Source organism: Papio anubis, chromosome 10 (assembly GCF_008728515.1).
Source record: "Papio anubis isolate 15944 chromosome 10, Panubis1.0, whole genome shotgun sequence".
NCBI lineage: Eukaryota > Metazoa > Chordata > Mammalia > Primates > Cercopithecidae > Papio > Papio anubis.
The window spans coordinates 27,415,627-27,436,947 of record NC_044985.1 but is presented as its reverse complement, the minus strand read 5'-3'; the positions used below and the strand labels follow the sequence as shown (position 1 = coordinate 27,436,947).

The 21,321-nt window shown below is 35.7% G+C and overlaps 1 protein-coding gene across 7 annotated transcripts in view; it reads right to left on the bottom strand.

Moving 5' to 3' along the window:
* The window catches only part of ARHGAP15 (Rho GTPase activating protein 15), a 627,654-nt gene that overhangs the window by 219,361 nt on the left and 386,972 nt on the right, over window positions 1-21,321 (bottom strand). For 6 of the 7 annotated variants that reach the window (XM_031651767.1, XM_031651764.1, XM_031651769.1 and 3 more), the window contains one exon: window positions 17,032-17,130. The exons of the other annotated variant lie outside the window; for it this stretch is intronic. In XM_031651767.1, the coding sequence (XP_031507627.1) occupies window positions 17,032-17,130 (99 nt within the window). The remainder of the gene's footprint in view (window positions 1-17,031; window positions 17,131-21,321) is intronic. 7 annotated transcript variants of the gene reach the window in all.

Below are 21,321 nucleotides of genomic sequence, written 5' to 3'. Positions count from 1 at the left end.
CATGATCTCACACATATGTGGAATTCAAAAAGGTTGATCTCATAGAAGGAGAGAGTGGAATGGTGGCTACTAGAGACTGGGATGATTGGGGGGATGGTAGGAATGAGAAAATGTTGGTCAAAGTATACATAATTATAATTAGATAGGAGGAATACATTTCAAGGGATCTATTGGATAGCAAGATGACTACAGGTAATGATGACATATATTCTGGAAAAATGTAATGAGAGTAAATGTTAAGTGCTCTCATCTATGATAACTATGTGAGGTAATTTGTTAGTTACATAGATTTACCTATTTCACAATATGCATATACTTTAAAACTTCATGTTGTATGTGATCAAAACACATATTATCTACAAATTTAAAAAAACTAAGATGTTTTATATATGCTGATGTTCATTGACATAACATTTATGGAATATCTAACTCCATATACATGACTTTCCAAAGTGGCAAGATATCAATTATAAATATATTTCATGTTTTCTTTTGTATGAAATGTAAATAAAGCATGTCTTAATTTCTCTATTTCCTCCAGGGGATGGCAGAGTTTGAGTTTTGATGTTAGAAACTCCATTGAATTTGAATGTTCGGAAATCCATAATTAGGCACTATAGTTAAATCTTGAAGTGCCATGGAAGATAGAAATGAAAGATTTTCAATTTGAAGACTTGGATTTTATGCCATTGGTTCCCAAGATAAGTTAATATTAATTATAGAGGCTACATTTACAGTTTATTTTCAGAAATTCTGGGAAGATAATTCTTTCTTAAAACATTTCACACAGTCTTGCTAATGCCTAAAATTCTGTAACTAGAATTCTTTCTTTTTTCTTCAAATCCTATTGGAGGATTTCACATCAAACCTCACTAGTCATACATGCTTTAGTATGTGGATTAATTTATCAGATCTTTTACTGGGAGCAGACTTTAACTGAAAAGAAGACAAGTACGATGAGTTCACTTGTGTAAGATGTGGGAGAGAAAAAGGTGGAGAAGAAGGGGGCAAGTACATAATGGGAGAGGAACAGAAAGGGAAAATGGGTACAACATATTGGTTTCAAATGAATTCAAAAGAGTGGTTGCTATTATCCAAAGTTTCTCCCTTCCTGGGTTACCTGCTATTTTGGACACACCAAGACACAGAAAAAAAGAAGTATATTACTGTACTTAGAAATTTGGGGGAGAAGAGGCACATTTTTAAGCTTGATTAAACACAATTTTTTTAACATAATTTATTCTTATAGTAATTTTCTATCATAAGGAAATTAGAAATATGGAAATTGTAAAAAATCACATCTTCTTCAGGGAAAACTTATAAAATAATTTTTCTTTCAGGTGAGTACAATGCTCTAAACTGAGGTTCCTAAATCCATATAGGTTTTTTTTTTTTTTTTTTTTTTTCCCCGAGACAGGGTCTCACTCTTGTCACTCAGGCTGGAGTGCAGTGGTATGATCACAGCTCACAGCAGCCTCAACCTCTCCAGGCTCAGGTGATCCTCCCACCTCAGGCTCTCAAGTAGCTGCAACTGCAGGCACACACCATCACGCCTGGCTATTTTTTTTTTTTTTTTGGTATTTTTTGTAGAGACAGGGTTTTGCCATGTTGCCCAGGTTGATCTCAAACTCCTCAGCTCAAGAGATCTGCCCACCTCAGCCTCCCAAAGTGCTGGGATTGTAGGCATGAACCACTTTTCCTGGCCCCATATAGGTCTTTTTTTCTATAGATTGAAATGTTGTGAATATACACAGCATTCTTCCATGAAATCAGATCTCTGGAGCCAGGCCTGTCTCCTCTCTGGGTAAGGACTGCAGAGAACACAATGACTTCTCTCACCATATCACTTCTGCAGTTTCACTACATGTGGCGTTGTCTGTGTATACATCACTGGGTCTGTAGTAGCCCATTTTCATACTGCTATAATGAACTACCTATGACTCAGTAATTTATAAAGGAAAGATGTTTAATTGACTCACAGTTCAGCATGGCTGGAGAGGCCTCGGGAAACTTACAATAATGGTGGAAGGCGAAGGGGAAGCAAGGCACCTTCTTCTTGAGGTGGTAGAAAGAAGTACCAGTGAAGGGGGAAGAACCCCTTATAAAGCCATCAGATCTCGTGAGAACTCACTTTTATGAGAATAGCATGGAGGAACCAGCCCCACGATTCAATTACCTCCACCTGGCCTCTCAACTGACATGTGGGGATTATGGTGATTACAATTCAAGAATAGATGTGGGTGGGGACACAAAGCCTAACTCTATCAGGCTCACCTGAGAGATGAGAGGTGTCAGATGGAGCCAGTGACGTATACACAAACAATGCCACAAGTCTTAAGTCTTCCGCAGTAACTCAACCTAAGGTTTATTGGCCTTAGCTGGTGATGCACGGTTTTGAACTATGGCAGACTTATGAGGTCTTAGATTTCCAATCTGCTCTTAAGTTTTAAAACAAACCTTAATAAAGGCAATTACACCAGAAACAAATGCATTTCTATTAATTCACTGGCCAGAGTATCAAAAGAAAGCAATAACATTATTTCCGTTAAGAGCAAAGTGTGCTACAGTCAAAACCCCTTGAGAGGAGGAGGGTAGGAAGCTTGGAAACACAGCATGCTTTTAGAAGTGTCAGTGAGACTCCCTTTTCCCTTTTATCAAATGAAACAAAACAAAATCCTCTTTCCTGGTGCTTGAACATACTCTAATAGAGACAAATTATTGATACCTTTTAAAACAGTTATGCTCAAGGTAATACTCAAAAGTGTGAATAAGGGTATCTGAACATCAAGCTGGGGTATAAATGACATTCCTGGGGCAGGTGTGCCAGAAGGAGAGTATCAGAGGTCAGACAGGGGCTCAAGGTGACATCATGGAGTAATGTAACCACACAGCAAAGAAAAAGAAGGAAGGAAGCAAATGCACTGTTCTCCTTCAGATCCCATATTTTTCCCCGTGAGAAATTAAATGAACAGGTTCACACGTGTCTTGTTTTCAGGGTTTCAGAGTTCTTCCAACTTTAACCATGTTACCTGCCAACATTTGTTAAAAAATCTTGTCATAAAAATGAAACTAAAAATTTACTATCTTTCAACATTCAACAAGTGAAAAGCATTCCCCTGCTCATCATCCTGTCACTCAGGGCAGTGATCAGAAATGATTCAGGAATTTATTTGAGTAGAAAGGTCTGTTTTCATTCTAATGTGTCATTGTGTGTTAGAAATGCTAGACAAGAAGAAACTTCAAGAAAGTGAAAAAATTAAAAGTGAAATTGTTGTTCATAAAATAGTCATTCTGTGCAATCTCCAATAATTCGAGTTAAGCAGGAGCACTGTGACCCGTTTTTGTTTGAGTTTTTTGGTAATGGAAGTTTGGGTAATTAATTTAGAAATGCATGAAATTTAAAATGTTCTTTTAACTTTCTCCTCTACCCAATGCATTGCCCATTTGGTGTATCTATGCAATATCTTTTTAAATGTTAAAAGTTACCACATTCTAGTCTGTAAATATATGGGAAAATATGGTCAAACTGTATTATTTTGACCTGTGATTTTGCTGTAAAGTCCCTAGTGATTGTTTTTGCATGTGGTACTCTAATTGTTGGCTGCTCAGGAGCCTACAGTACGTCTATAAAACTACTTTAAGTCAAGAATAGTTGATATCTAGCATTAAGTCACTTGCTATCCTAATAACTTTCCCCTTTATGTATCTTTCCATTAGTTTACTTAGTAAGAATAATTGTTTTTTCTGCTCTCATCCATAAAAAACTTGTGAAAAGGAACCTTACTGGTGGGAAAGAATTTGAATGGAAAACATGGACATACATGTATCAGACCAAGGATTTGAAGATGAACATTATACGTGAGGAAACATTACAAGAAGCTTTTACTATATTAGTTTTTCCAAGTCAGTGTTCCAAGTCAGTCTTGGATTATGTGTGAAAAGTAAGAACTCTATACTATAACAGGTGCTGGCAGGAAATTCCCATTAAAGCTTATAGAAGTTATGCCTGTAAAGTCTTGGCATCTGAGAAAATTCTCTCATAAGAATGCATTATGCATCAGATATTTTTCTCACTAGAAAAACAATGCGAGTCTGTAACTACTTAACAATATTCCCAGTCACTATTTTGTTGACACCATCCTTTGGTGATGCCATCTGTGGTGACCTTGTCCTATATGGAAAGTACATATCAGCCTTCATTTCAGCATTGTGAACGTACATTGTCTCCTGTATAAAACAATAGAGATCTTGATCTTAACATCTGTCTGTCCATTCAAAGCATAAACTTGAAAGTACTTTTTTTTTTCCCCAGTAAAGTCATTGGATTTATACTAATCCATCCACATTCTGAAGACTGACTCTTAATATGAAACATGACAAATGTTTATGAGATCTTGCTGGAGTTAAGAATACAGACTATGAAGTATCAGGTAGTAATTAATGTAGGATTTTATTCCATAGTGTTGGTATGTATGCTGGAAAGCACTAACATTATGTGTGGCTCATAGTGGGTGCTTAATAAATGTCATCTTTGTTACACAATATCTGTATATCCACACCTTCAAAGATTTATAGTGTAACTCTTAGAACATACGATGGCTTACCTTCAAGTTAGCAGGTTAGGCCTTTTTCTCTGATCAAGCTCAATTTTCTAGCTTTTTAATTGTAGAGGTCAAAATATTCTTTGATTGAAGTTTGCATGTTGGATACAACTGAAGAAAAAATTCTTTTCTCTTACCCTATAAACCTACTATTTACAAAGAATTTGATTCAAATCCAAGGGTTAATTTGGATTTAAAACACTAATCAAGTTAAGGACAGAGATAAATTTACATCACAGTGAGTGCTAGAAAAAGCCCACTGAAAATGATTGAGCGCCTGTATACATCCAGATGTATGCATCCATATCCAGATTTGTAACTACACCATGAATCAGACATTACTCGCTTACCTTTTAGTGTATTTAAAACTATAAATACTAATGTATATAAAGCTATAATTACATTTATATTTACAGTTTTCAATATGCTTTTCATATATTCATAAACATATCTTTGGTAAAATTTCCTCCGTTAGGATATTAAAGCTACCTTCCAGAACAGAACACACACTCACACACACACACATACACACACATACACACACACACACACAGAGCGTCAACCCAGGCAATATGCCAAAGTGTAGCCTCTGTGAAAAAGGTTTTGCTTCAGGGCAATAGCAAACTAACTCACCACCCTGCTGCACTGTCCACTCCTCACCACATTGTTCTTTGCTGTATCCTTAACTTCCCCTCCTACAGTGAGGGAACATTTCTTTGGACTGTTTTATTGCCAATACATTTTTTACTTTGTATCATGAAATGAAACAAGGGACTGGTTTCATTAGAAGGAGAGGTAAACAGAGCATTAATTAAATTTGCTGATGATACTAAATTGGGAGGAACTGTGGACATCTGTGAGGACAAAAGAATCATACAAATGGACTTAAGGAGTTTAGAAATACGAGCAGGAAATAATAAAATGAGATTCAGCTTTAAATAATGCAAGCTAATACATTTGGGAGAAGATAATCAGAAACATGGCTATTCAGTGGATGGTAGATGCCTGGAAAGTGGTGATGGTGAAAGATACCTAGGGGGTGATAATGGGAAAAATTATACACAAACTTACAAGGAAGTAGGCACAATGCCTGAAGGTTTATATATAAAAGAGCATAATTTTTTGAACCAGAAAGTGGATAGTGCTATTCTTATGACATTGGTAGGTCTCAAAAGCATCAAATTTGGCTTTAGTTAGTCGAATCCTTTAGGTTTATGAAACAATTTAACATTATTTGTTGAGAGACTGGTTTCTCCCTATTAAAAATGAGAAAGTATGTTTTGTCTGAAACCTGTATTGGACACAAGGGTCGTTGCCCTATTTCTGTCTTATCCTGTTCTAGATTATTACAAATATGGTATCCCATACTGGTCTAGATATATATCATGCCCACTGGAAAAACAACAATAACAACAACAAAACAAACAAACAAAAAACAAAGAACAAAACCCTTACTTTCACTTTTAAGGTAATTTCTTTACATTCTGGATAATATGATTTTACATTATGTTTAAAGAGACATTTAATCATTGTCTCTTCTAGCAGGTCACTGAATCTTCAATCTGTAAGCTTTGTTTCTCTAAGGATAGATGCACGGATGAGTGGATAAACAGAAAGCTTGGATAATATCTGTCTCTTCATCCATTTAATCATCCTTTATGAATTGAGGCCCTATCATATGCCAGGTATAGTGGCTAAGCACTATGGGGATGGCATGAGCCAGCCATAATTCCCAGACTCAAGGACTCGCACTCTCGATGGGGAAACCGATAATGAAACTAGCCATTATAGTCCCAGGCGATAAGGGCTCTATTAGGGAAAGCAAAGATGTCACTGGAATATTGTGGAGGAAGGGCCTAATGATGTTCAAGAAGTCATGGTGGGATGGTTATGGATTTAAGTTAGAGAATATTTCTTGGAGAAGGTGATTCTTGTGATACTCACAAGAGGATGAATGTGAATTTGGCAGATGGACAAAAAGGGAGAAAGAACAGCATGGGAAAGGAATAGGCCATTGGAAAACTTCATGTAGTTGGTATTCCTGGAGCATAGAAAGCAGCTTATAAGGATATGAAGCTGAACAGTAGACAGAGGTCATACGCTTATCCTTTTTTATGGGGGTAATTAGTGTGGAATTTTGTTTATCCTTATGAGATCAAGGAATCATTGGAGGATTCTAAGAGGGGATAACACAATCTTATTTGTATTTAAGAGGGATCATTTTGGCAGCATTGAAAAGAGTGGCCTGGGCATAAATGAGACCAAAGGCAAAGACCTCCTTAGGCGATTTATCTCAAAAGGAAGTATGGAGGCCCAATCAAGGTCACAGAAGGTGAAAGGAAGAACCAGATATAGAGATAGTAAGAAAGTGGAACTCATGAGACTTGGTGAATGATTCTGTCTGTAATGAGAGAGAAGAATCTAAAATGTCTAACATATTTCTTTCTAGAGCAATGGGGAATATAGGTTGTGATGCTATGGGCTGAGTTAAGAAATAAAATAGGAAGAACATATTTTTGGGAAAAGTGATGAGTTTAGTTCAAAAAAGCTCAGTTTGAGGATCCAGAGGAAAATTCAAGAAGGGTTGTTTCTAGACCATGGGTTTGAGTGGAGAAAAAAAAAACAGCTTGAGTAATTATTTGCATATAGGAGCTCTGAAGTCATTGAAAGGCTCATTGAAGCTTTAGGTATAATTGAGATCACCCTGAGAAAACCAGTAGCATGAAATGTCAGAGTCAATAATCAAATCCAGAGGAAATGAATGTCTCTTATGCTGTCAAACTCTGGGCCAACCACATGGACTCCAATATTAGACTATGCAATATCAAATACATGGTCAAATGCCTACCTTCAAGACAAAAGAAAGAAAAGAACTCACTGTTGTGACAATACCATCTGTTAGGTGTACAACTGTTCTATAGGGAGACTAAAGAGTTAGCCATCCCAAACTGTCAGAAAATGCAAAATATAACAAGAACAACATCACTTTAAAAGAAGAAAGACAACAGTCCAATTTTAATAACACTGGTATATTCAAAGTCTTTATAGAGCTTTTAATAGCATCAGCAGAGTGTAACTTTTTTTTCTGCTAGGAAGTAAATTTGGAGAAAACGAAATCAATATCCAATAGCAAAATCATGTATTCTGTCTTCATTAACTTCAAATTGATAGATCCTGTGTATTGACCATATATTTCTTATTTTAATTCTTTGACAGTCCCTATCAACTCAAAAAAATTATCATCCAAATAAAAATTTGCTGAGAGGTACATGGAAAACAAACAATGAATCAAGAGGGTGATATATTCAGAGGGAAGTAAACTAATACAAAACAGCACTAACATGGCATTCCAAGTCTGAATTAAAGGAAAAGATGTGGGGCTCAACTTGCTGTGTGGTTACGGGAACTGAGCCTAAGCCTGACCATTCTCAGGCATGTCAATTACAAGTCATAGTTACCATTCAGTTACTTGATTAAAAACAGCAGGCTATTGGAATTGAAACAATGCCTAATGGGATATGACTTCCTCTGATGAAAATGAGTAGAGAATGGATATTTTAGTAGTTGCTGATGGTTAACTTAAATGGAGTATCCAAAAATTGATGAAAATAAAATCATTAAGGAAACCTAACTTCAATTGTTTAGCATAGCTGGGTATTGATAGAAAGAATGGTACCTTATTGAACAATATGATATACTCTTATCAGAAATGAACTTGTTTAAATGTTTAAAAAGTGGATTTGCAGACCATGTTATTCTCTGAACTGCTTTCAACCAACAACTATCGGTGATTGATCTTTTTATAGTATCAACTATATGCATGGGCAGCAATGGTGTGAAACTCTCCAATGAGGATTTAAGCAATGTTGAATATAATTTATCTGATTATACACCATTTAGTGATAATTCATTATGTGTTAGGTACCATATGAGAAGTTGGCTTATACATGAAGGAGCACATCATGTACTTAATGTAATATTTTAAATATTTTTCTTCTATAAGATATACTTACACCCTATATCTAGGGCATTATTATTTTCTTAAAAAAGAGTGTGTATTTACATATTGGATCTCTGGTCTACTATAACCTCAAGAATTCTTCCAGCATTATCATTTCAGAGCTATTTTGGTTTTGCAGAGTTAGCTTTTTTTCTCAAAGTGTCCAGCCCTTGATTTTTCCCAATTGATTTTTCTTTTTTTTTTTTTTTCTGAACCGAAAATAGGAAGTGGCTTGAAAAGTATAAAATCAGGCAAAGAGAGATAAAACAAGAAAATAAATGATTATTTTGAACCCAAGACAAACATCTTTAACTGTATAGTCTACTAGTCTGTAAGATAACCTCCCAAAGAATTTAGAGGAATCTCTAAGACATGAGTCTTTCAAGGAAATGGGTGAAAAGTTCTAAATATCCTGTACAAAAAATACGTCATGTTCATTCATACAGACCACTGCAATTATTTCACCTGGAATCTGTATGTCTCTTTTACCATATATGTGTAGACTAATTGATTAATGCTTAAATCGAGCACACAATTTGAAAGTATAAAAATTCCTTGGAAAATGTCATTTTTTTCATATAAACTTTAAAAAAGAACATCACTCATTAGGAAACCCACAAAGGAGTATAATATTTGGGTTTCATTTATAGCTTCCTGAATTAATTTGACTTCTTAATTATCATTAATTTTTAAGCCCTAAGGAAATAACTACACAAATATAATGTATAGATTCTTTTTCTACCTGTAAACAACAAATTATTTCATAAAACAGAGTGACACTGTTGTGAAAGTTGATTATTTTAAATCAATCAGTTCACATTATGTGACAAGAATCAAAACATTTGTATTGAAAAGCTACAAATCAGTTTTTGAATGCTAGGGCAAAAAAAATCTGAAAATCTCTGACTGCATTATTATTATTATTATTATTATTATTATTGCTTCTGCTTTTTCAAAACCTGAAAGCTTTCCAAATGCATGCAATTTTTTTCAAATTTTGTAAACATTTGCTTCTAGGCTAAAACATCCTGCTAACTTTCAGCCAAGATTATTTTTATGGTTGAACTATTAACTTCTGCATATAGGGCCTTGTAAGGGGAAAATTCTCAGTCCTAGAACTCCCGTTGTGTAAATGACACCACTATAGGCTATTTGAGAGTATTGCATCTTGGTAAGTTGAGGTGTTGCATTATTTAAATTCCCCATCCACAATAAGAAGCTAATTTCCTAGGGTCTTAATTTTGGCTCTGTTCCTTCCAACTGACTCCAAGGGAAAAGTATGTTAAGAACCTAAACTTTACATTGGGGGTGGAGGTTGGAAATTAGACTCAGGCTGTATCTGGGAAGAGACATTATTTATTCTGATGCATTGTGGATTTTAAAGTGTGGGAATATCCGCTGACTCATTTGACCAGAGCCACAATGCTGTATTTCTTAGATAGCCTCTCTGGGTGTTGAACTGCACATTTATTCCTACATTAACTGCTGTTATGTTTAAGCTTTCTTTTTGATAATAAGACTGTCATGTATTGCTAGACATAAACTCTGTTAAATGTCACTAATAAATACAGTGAATTAATCAATAACCGGTTCTGTATACAGAGTTTGTGAACATTCAATGCATGCCATAAATTGCAAAGTTTAAGTTTCAAGCATTTTCTTAAGAATGAGGAAGTTTCTCTGGAACAGCAAAGCAGGTATCAGGTACCTATGGCAGAGATGGCAATGTGTTCACTAGTTTATCTTCTCTTTCTGACAGACCTCACAAACATGTTCTCTTATCCACATTTGTTTTCTTAATTGCAAAATACAGCTTTTCCCCCGCCTCTCCACCTTGTCATCTCTGATTTCTTTTGGTTGTCTTTTCCTAGTTTCTCCTTTATACTCTTGCTGGCTGTTTCCTGTTTATTCTTTTTTGATTTTTGTCTTCCCCTCGAGTCCTAAATGTGGCTTTCTTACAGACACAGAGGCCCCAGCGTGACTACCCCAAAGAGCCCATTCCAGCTTGGACCCAGCACAACACTATGCTGTCAGGAAGGTGGCAGTCCTTGTGGCTGCATTAAAACAAAACAAAACAAAACACAAAACACCAAAGCACTAAACTGGTCTTAATTTTAACTCAGAAAAGCCAAAGAGATTCACTGCAAACATTCTCGGAGCTTCTTTGAAGATCATCTCCATTGTAAATGCATGCGGATGCCTAACCTAAGGCATGAAAGCAAACACTTAAAAACAACAACAACAAAAAAGGTCAGTGACCTCAGAAACATTTTTGTTCCGTCCATAAATATTCTCCAGGGAAAAAGAAAAAAGTGCTTATCTTGTACTCTTTTTTTTTTTTTGGAGCATGTAATTTTTATCAGTTTGTTTTGTTTTTGTTACTTTTTTTCACTCACTGCTTATAAAACTAGCAAGCAGGAGTCTCTCTGGAACAAGACAGAATCATAAAAGTTTTCAAGAATCTCGTCACAAACTAAACAGTACAAATTGCACATTCTTCATGGAAGTATCAGCCTTTAGTGCGTGCCTGGATCCAACTATCATAGATTATCCCAAAGTGGGAAAGAATGAACAGTGTAAAATTAGCAGAACTGGGAGCAGAGCTTGTCTAGGGAAGGCAATATGATCTGCAGTTTTGGGGCCTGGATTCAAAGGCAACGGGCAACAACTATGTAAAGTTTGATTTTTGCAAGTAAGCACTCGGTAGGATCTCAAGAGGCTGACTGGTGCACTGGATCAAATATCAGGGAAATTATGTTAACAACTACAATGCTTGCTACAATACTGTACAATGTGTACTGTACAATAGCTGTACTATCATCGTGCCTGGTATTTATATAACATACACACATGCATCTGCAAATGCAACATGTAGATGGCAAATATTCATATATGTATTTACATGCCATGTTTTTAATTTTTGTTAGATAAGTATATTCCTGAGTTGAGTTAGGTGTCCAGCCACTCTTTTTCATGATATTAACACACATATCCAAATAGTCACAAAATTAAACAGGTTTCATTTATAATGTCACAGGCTTGTTCATTTGAAATTCTCTCAAACTTCAACTAACAGTAGAGGAATTACCAAAAAAGAAACGGTTAAGGTATAATAATAATTTTAGCCATCCTTTTTCCAAGTTGCTATAATCTACCCAAAGATAACTAATTGTTCAAAGTAAACATTCCACTCAGACCACAAAAGGAATCCATTACACAAACATATAATTCACAGTCATTTTTAGTGGGTTGTAAACAGTTTGGAATGAGCATAAAATGGGACAAAAATCAAAGTGAGCATTTTGAAATGAAAAAGTGTTTGCTACAAAAGGTCAGTCCCTTTGCTTGGCAAACTATGTAGAAAAGCCTGGGAAAATGCTGATCACACAAGCAATGAGGGAATTTTAAAGCCAACAGCCTCCTTGTTTCTTTAAACAGACATCGGAACCTATAACTGGATCCTGTCAAACAAACGACAGCAAAAAAATATAACAGCTGCTAAGAAGGCAAGTTGAGAGATAAAGTTTTTGAGGCTAAGGACCTTCTCAGAAGTAGACTAAAGGTCTTTCTTAAATCTTTAAGCAAGGTTATGGATCCCAGGGTGGCTTTTAGGCACCAAGTCAAATATGCAACTTTGTGTACCATTCCTGTCATAGTATTTCGTGTTCCAGAAAAAAGACAGAAAGGGCAAACTTCTTGTTGATTAGCATCTGCTGAAGCATTCTGCAAAGTTGCTTATACCTGGAATTATCACATTTGAAAAGCATGATTTCATTTGAAAAAAATTGTGGTCAAAAGCACGTGACATACCATTTCTCTTCCTAATCCTTTTTAAGTGTATAGTTCAGTGATTTTAAGTATATTCCATTATTGTACAATAAACCTCCAGGTATCATTTTATTGTTTTAAAATAGTTTGGGTGCATATTAACCAGAACCGGGAATCATGAAGGAAGTATGAGTTAAGACATATTCCAAATGATAAGCGCCAATCTAAATTATATTACAAACTTAAGAAAATTAATGTTATTGCCTTAAAACCAAATGTATTTTGGATGCATAAAAATATGCACCAATTTTTTTGTTCACCAATTTTTTTGTGCACCAAACATATTTTGGATGCATAAAAATATGTGTAGGGTAGAAATATGCTCATTCATCTAGTTAACCCTACTCTTACATAAAATACGTATTTGGCAAAATGCATGTTTGATATTATTGAGTAGAAATACGACTGGTTCGCCACTTAAGGCATGTCCTTTTAGATCTCACACCAAAGAACTCCCTATATTACATAGTCACAATGTGTCAAGAAAATAACCTGCAAAATAAGGCAAAATTAAATGTCTCCTGGTTTCATAACGAAGATAAAGCCAGACAAATATATGTTTATTGTTCAGGGATGATTACATCATTTTTAAGCACACATAGTTCCCTGCTTTTTATTATTGTCATGGTTCTTCTGTCTTGTAGGATCTGTTCTTTCCTCTCATAGTACTCATCACAGTTTATGCTAACATACATAATCGTGTGTGTCTGTTTAATGTCTATCTCCTCTGTATTATCAACTGGTAACACAGAAGACGACACACAGTAGGTACTCAATAGCTATTTGGCTTTGATTACTTCATTTAACCAATATTTATCGAGTGCTTACAAGGTGTCGTGTGCTGTATAAAGCTTCTTTCCAAATAATGGACCTCAACAAAGGATAGTCAGTTACATGCTTGGCATAAAAAGAACTATGAATTAAGGTCTTACTACTTGTTACACCAGTTTAAAATATATACTTCGTTTAGTTCAGGTCTCCTAGGCCCTTGTATCTGACAGACACAGGTGATCATATTTTTAAGTAAGCAATTTCTACACATATGTCATCATAAACTACACAAAGTGTTCTATAACATAGTGAAAAATGAACTTCTCACTGCTTACATCTACTGTATGTCACAATGCCTTCCTCTACATCAAACTTTCCCAACCCATGGCCCAGGGATTTGAATGGAGCCCAACACAAATTCGTAAGCTTTCTTAAAGCACTATGAGATTTTTCTGCATTGTTTAAAGCTCATTAGCTATTGTTAGCATTAGTGTGTGTAATGCTATGTGTAGCCCAAGACAATTCTTCTTCTTCCAATATGACCCAAGGAAGCCAAAAGATTAGATACCCCTGTTGTACATGCTTGTTTCCTCAAACCTCCAAAACAGTGTCAGATGATCTCATGCTTTTGGTCATTGTACCCAGGATATGAATTAAGAATTAGCAGAACCATGTTTTAATATTTTCACAGAAATTACTTTGTAAAAGAAACACAAGTTGAGTTTTTCATTGGCTAATTATGATTTCTCAGATACATGCTCTACAACCATAAAGGCAAGGCAAGGGGAAGGAACCACTTGGAAGAGCTTTAAGGATTAACATGGTCCTTAAGAGTTTGTCTTCCAAATTTTGCTTGTATTTTCAAGGCTCGGCAGACAATGTCAGAAACCACAGAAATCAAGTTAATCTAGTTATAACAGTTGGTGACAAGGAGAATGCTCTGGCAGTTTCGAGTAATAAAGAGAACCAAATCAAGATAAGGAAACGTACTAAACAAGGTATTAGCTAAATTGGTTTACATTCAGTTTATTAATAGATTTTCTTCTAGGCATGTACAAAAGTTGCAAAATTTAAAATGTAATCACCTTACCAGGGATGAATAAAGAATGCATCTTGGGCCAAGTACTGGGTAGAATTTCCTTGGAGAGATTACAGAAGTGTGAGCAATTTGGCTGTGTTTGATGCAAACAGGTAAGACAAATAACTGACTGACTGACTGACTGACTGACTGACTGACTGACTGACTGGATGGATAGATGAATGAATGAATCAATAGTGAGATCTGCCTTCCTGAAAATGTTTCATTTTAAATCATCCATCTAATAAGCATTTTAGAGACATAGCCACAATTTGTAGATGATTTTTTAAAAGGAGTAAAAAATAATCACAAGAAAAAAAGAGAGAGAGATGGAAACAAATCTTTTTTATAAGAGCCAATGTGCCGATGTAGTGAGTATCAAGACCATTTCCCTAAGACTGTGAGAGTAAACACACAGTTTTCATTAAATGTTCCTTTCCCATAACTGGTTCATCAGCATTTCCCATGATTCTGCAGTTGAGTTTCTTGGCTGGGAGAGTATCTGGCCATTAGAAGGAGGGATCCAGATATGCTGAGTCCCAGCCATGCTGAGAGACTTGGCACCTTTATATGCTACTTCCTAATACCAACCCCAGCATAAAATGTCATCAGAAGCCTGCATAAACATTGGACTTAGATTCACATAAATTATTTCTGTCCTGAAATGCTTTATGCCAGAATTTCGTAAAAACAACACTTTGAGTAAATAGAATTGGTGTATAAATATAAGAATATTAATCCAACAAAATGATCATAGAAAATTATAATCAAAAGTACACACTTGTAAATCTTGCAATGATGTGAGAGGTTTATCTTGTGCTTCTTAGTTTTTATTGAATATTTCCATAGGGTTCCTTCAAGCTGATGTTGCCAAAGTGCTTTGAATTATCAGTTGCTTTGTGGAATTGGAAAGTCTTTGAGTTTCATTAAAATGCTTAGGAATTATTTTAATAATCACATGTGTGATTAGCACCTGTTTAGTGCTGGATCTACAGATTCATTTTAAGAGTAAACATAGGGACAATGAAATATAACGCTAGATGTGATTGCTCCAGTCAGCAATGACATTGTCTTATTTTATTAAAAATCACCAACAAAATGCCATGAACTAAAGATATGGTTTCTATTTACAGACATTTTCTACTCTACAATATTGTAATATCTGCACACCGCAAGGCTGCATCTAGCAGTTTTTTGTTTTGCCTAGGGTAGAGACATAAATTGAGAGGTACGGAGCGCTTCTTTACACATGCACACATCTTATTATGTGCTTCCCCAACGTCCTATTTGGATTTTTGGTCTAATATAACAATGCTCACACTGTTGGCACTGAGTATTTATAAGTGGATGAAGATTTCCTGAAAATGATGACAATTTAGCTATTGGAAATAATAACATTATAATATTCTCAGTGATCCATTTTGGCTTTAAGTACTTACTAAAGAATATTTATTCCTAAAATATATACTTATAAAATTAAATGAAATTGCAACTTGCAATAAAAACACATTTTTCTCTGAACTCCAATTGACTTCATTTCTCATAGACACTTCTCCCGTGTTCATCCTGCAGTTGCTGCTTTCTACTCTCACTGTACTCTCTGCTCTTCTCTCTGATGTGTTGATATGCTTTCCCCAAAGTCATTCTCTTTATCCACATTCCCTACCCACTCTTCCCCTTCTTGTTATTCTCTCATTCCCTACTGATAGGGGAATAATAGGATCCCAAGGCTGTCCTTACAGTATAATTAAAGTATGAATTTCCAGGAGTTAGAAATTGCAGACCATTTTTATTATGCTTTTATAATAAAGCCAGGTAACATTGAGAGAATTAAAATGGCTTTTTCCTAGCAGATTACTGGGTAAAGATTTTTTCCCCTTGGTTCTATTGTCTTAAGAGACTAGGAGCTGGAAATGGGAATAGGTTCACCAATCCTTTTTCTGAAAACACCTCTATCTTTTACATGATATATATCCCCCTAGATCCTGGGAATATGTTGTAAACTTGTAACAGATGGTGATGAAGCCTCCCATTTTTATACAATACATTTTTTAAGATTCTGCATCTACTATATGTATCTTCCAGGAAAAATGACCTTGAATGAATGAAGTCATAGTTTGAAGGAAAAACACCCCACAGATAGAGTGGAGTAGAAATGATGATTCCATTGGGTTTTGTTTTGTTCCCTTCAGTAAGATGAAATAATTTCAGATGAAAAACAGAATGCTGAAATAGAGGAATCAAAGGTCATCTTTTGAGGTGTGTCTTTCAATTGTTCCTGAAAAACCCGTTAGCGTATTCTGTACTGAACAGAGACGTGTGGAAGGTGGGATATCACTGTCTGCGATTCGGAATGCTATTTGCTTAACTTGGGTAATGTTGGGGGCTTACCAAAAATTGTTCTGGCACAACGTCTACCAGCATGAATGTTAGGAGGGTTCTAACACTGTGAGTGCTGATATTTTATGAATGTTTTATCACTGGCTTGAAAACAAGAAGTTTGCACTTGAATCAACAGTATGTCAGACAGACAAAATATTAAAAAAAAAAAAGAACATTAGTGAGAATTACTAATGTCCCTATTGTAAAAACAAACTGAAGTTAATAAGAAACTTGATCCTCTTAACCGATTAACACAAGTCAAGTTTTAATTGCAGGGCTTCTCATACAAATCGAGTGGCACTGCTAACTTCAGTATTGGTTGTGTAGAGGGTGCAGTAATGGGGGGAACTGCTGCACATTCAGTCACCCACCTCTTTTCTCAACAGCTTCAATGCATTGCTTTACAAACCACGGAACTGTGGAATTTTCACGTTCACACACTTTGTGCAGATGAGAGCCAAAAATTTGATCTGCAAAAGAAACAAAGATGAGCTTCATTAAAATCCAAGCTTGCGTTGTTCTTTAATTTGATTCTGTTTCCATATCCACTGCATACTGAAATCTTCATCTTACATAGGAATTGATTTTTTTTTTTTTTTTTTTTTTTTTTGCTTTATTTCCAAAGTGTCTACGGCAGACATACGAAGACCACAACTCCCTCCTTTATGGAACAGGATCTTGGCCCCAGAGTGAGAAAACTGACGCTCAGCCATCGATTAGCAGGGATGACTGTGTAAGTTATAGTCTCTCTGGGCCTTAACTTTGTTGTCTATAAAGAAATGACAAAGAATTAAGAAAATTTCTGCAAAATAATTAATCTTAGTGTTTTGGGATACTGAGTGTTTTAGAAGAAGTTTACCAGTTAATGGTTATAAAAATTACAATGTTATCAGTATATTTAGGATATTCGTTCTGCAACTCAATAGTATTTGAGGAGGCAAGTTCTAGGAGACTTGCTTTGAAGTGAATTACTTAGCATTTCACCTGCCTTGAATGCCCTTCCTCTTCTCTAATCTAACTATCACCTTTCCTTTAGGGTTCAGCTCAGATCACACTTTCTCCACTAACCCCTTCCTATCTCAGTTTTGTGTCATCTGTGACATAGGTTCTGTGGAATACCAGATCCTCCGGCTGTTAATAGATGATTCAGGGAAAAGGGCCTGTGAACAAAATGGTTTAGCATCATTAGGTTCTGCAAAGTTAGACAGGTTTAACGTGTATTCATTTTTAGAGCCTGTGATATGCCCATGTGTGCTGTGAATCTCCATGAGGGGTGGAGGATGCATTATCTCCCAAACTTATTTGAGCAATATCCTTTGATTTCAGAGAGCATGTTTCCAGACTAATGTTTACGAGAATACCCACTGTGAAATCTGAGCCTAGCCCTCTTGTTTGGAACATGATTGATGCTACCTTACATTGTGTATTTACATTTATAATAAATGGAATAGACTCTCTCAAAGCAGATTCTGAGTGTCTGAATCATCTATGTTTTCAACAGTGCTTAGCACAGACTCTGGCCTGCAGTATTTACAGATAGATGTTTGTCTTTTATAACTGTGGTAAAACACACATAACATAGAATTGATTATTTCCACCATTTTAAAATGTACCATTCAGTGGCATTAAGTACATTCACAATGTTGTGCAACCCTCACCACCATCAATTTCCAGGTTTTGCTATTGAGATAGTATCTGTTTATTACTGATAATGAAACAAATATTTAGTGGGTCCAAGGGCTTCCCATTTCACTCAGAATGAAATCAAAGTCCCTACTGTGACTTATAAGATATTACATTATCTGACTAATAAATGGATTTTATTTGGGTCTTCTCTCCCCGTCTTTAAATTTGTAGTAGCCCCACATTGCTGTTTCTCGTGGCTGCCAAGCACTGTTCTGCTGCAGGGACTTTGCATTTTCTTCTTCATGGAACGCCATTGCCTTAGGTCTCAGATCAAATGGTGTCTTCTTATTGTAGCCTTTCTTTCCTACCATCCTTTAAAAAAATGGCTGCACTCCATGCCATTCTCTATGCCACTTTTCTTAGAACACATATCTCCACTTGACATATGAGACTGATACGTTTTCTGCTTAGTTGTTTCCCTTGCTTAGAATGCAAAAGCCAGGAGAGTAGGAGTCATATCTCAACCATTTATTATTGGATCCTGAGTACCTAGACAGTGTTTGGCACATACTAGAAGTTCAATAAACATTTGTAGAATGATGGACTGCAAGACACCATCTTAACCATCAGTGGAGGTAGTCAATAAATTTTTTAAAGTAAAATTAGATAGAATAATAGATAATGCAGCATAAAATAATGTTCAGTGATATGTATTGTTACAAGGGGATACTCAAAATGGAGTATAGGGAGAATTCAATGAATCATAATTTTCATTTATTTCTTAGGAAAACATAATGGTTTGAATTGCTGACAACCCAGCATGGAGGGAACAATTAAAGCTAAAACACTATTAATAACATACTCCAGGCTGGGCATGGTAACTCACACCTGTAATCCCAGCACTTTGGGAGGCTGAGGTAGGTGGATCACAAGGTCAAGAGATTTAGACCATCTTGGCCAACATGGTGAAACCCTGTCTCTACTAACAATACACAAATTAGCTGGGCATGCTGGCACATGCCTGCAGTCCCAGCTACTCAGGAGGCCGAGGTAGGAGAATTGCTTGAACCCTGGAGGGAGAAGTTGCAGTGAGCTGAGATCGCGCCAAAAAAAAGAAAGAAAGAAAGAAAGAAAGAAAGAAAGAAAGAAAGAAAGAAAGAAAGAAAGAAAGAAAGAAAGAAAATACTCCAATGTGGAAATGTGCATTTTTATCCAAGTAATAGAAAGCAGCTCAAAACACATGGACATAGTATAGAGAAGTGGGAAATAATAATGGGCATTTGCTTTGAATACTTTGGTCAAGTAACAATGACTTGTTCAAAACACTGTATAACCACTCTAAGAACGAATGACATAAAATATTATGTAGCAAAAAATAACCCAGTAGATCAGATCAAATGATTTACATTGTCTGGAGATTACAGTCAGGAAGAAGAATTGCTATAAAGTAAAAAACCCATTAATTGATTTTATTACTCAAATCAATTTCACAAATATTATCTTCTATCTTCACAGCAATGAGGTAGGCATATTGAGTTGTAAAAACAGTATCGAGAAATTCGTAATATTATGGGGGCTAATAAAAGTATTCAAAGAATATACAAAAAAAGAAAATAGCAGGTGTCATAAAAGGTACTGAATGCTAAGAAAAATGTCCTTTAGTATAAGGTCTTTTTGTGTCATTTAGTGTAGATGTAGTATGCAGTGTGTGTATGTTTGTACAACAGAGAGTGGGAGACAGAGAGTGTTAGGAGAAATTGTTTTGTTTTTGTTTTTGACAGGTGGATATAAGAAGATACAGACAAGAGCGTTCCAGGTCTCTTTTATTCATTTAGTTATTTGCAAAAGAACATCTTGAGTGACTACACTCTGTTTAGAGCTAGGAAAGGCACTGGTAATATAGCAACAAAGACTCATTCCCTATTTTCTAAAACTTTGCCCGGTAGAAACAGTATGTAAGTAAACAGGTAAGAACATTTTATCATGAGAAAACTGCTGTAACTGGGGAAACGCAGAGGCAGTGTGGGAGAATGTGGTGCGGCACCAGACCGGCCTTGAGTGCTTCCCTTCTCTGAATAACTGAATCCTCAAAGATAAGGAAAGACAAGCAAAAGAGGGAACAAAGAGCATTTTGGGAAATGAAAGGAAATAAACAAATGCTTGAATGATGGGAAGAATGATAGGAAGACTGGGGTGTGCTAAGGAAAACATTCACTCTTAGAGAAATCTTGATGTATCAAGTTACAAAAGAGATGGAGGTTATGTTATAAAGCATCTTAAATTTTGCCAGGTAGGTTAAATTATTTGAGAGTGTGCAGATACCATTGATTTTCTACATATAAGTAATTCCTCTCCCACCTTCTTTCTTGTTTTTAGAAGCCACTCATATGACAGAAACTGAAAATCATCTTTATTGATTTTTACCTGCCCTGCAGCTTTGGGTGATTAGATAACTCTGTCAATGAAATGTCTAGAAAAGTGACTCAGGACCATATAGGAAAAGATTAATTCCCCTGAAGAAAAGAAAGGGATATGTAAGAAGTCTTTTTCCTTTTTTAAAAAATCCATCTTTGAATATCATTTTGCAATGATGTGATACTTGGAGCTATTGCAGCAATCCTGTCACCACGAGATAATGAGTACTAAGAACAGCAGCTAATGTATTAAAAATAAGCAACAAAAACCTGAGACCCTGAAGACATGTCTGAGATTTTAAACCAACACTAACATACCTTCTCTAGACTTATTTTTATATGAAATAACTCATTTTTAACTAGGTATTCCATTATCTGCAGCCAAAAGCATATGATATGACATTAGGAAGTGATTGTGGTTTTTGAGTAAAATGAGCATTAGAATCATACTCTACTTGAGAAGGTTTACTTGGTAGTACTTTGTAGAGAAAAGGGAGGGCGGCGGGTAATATAGTGGGCAAGATGAAGCACAAGGAGATTAGTTAAACGACCAATGTGATTGCCTAGGAAAGATGTTATGAAGACCAGAATCAGGATAAGGGTGCGATAGGTGTAATCACT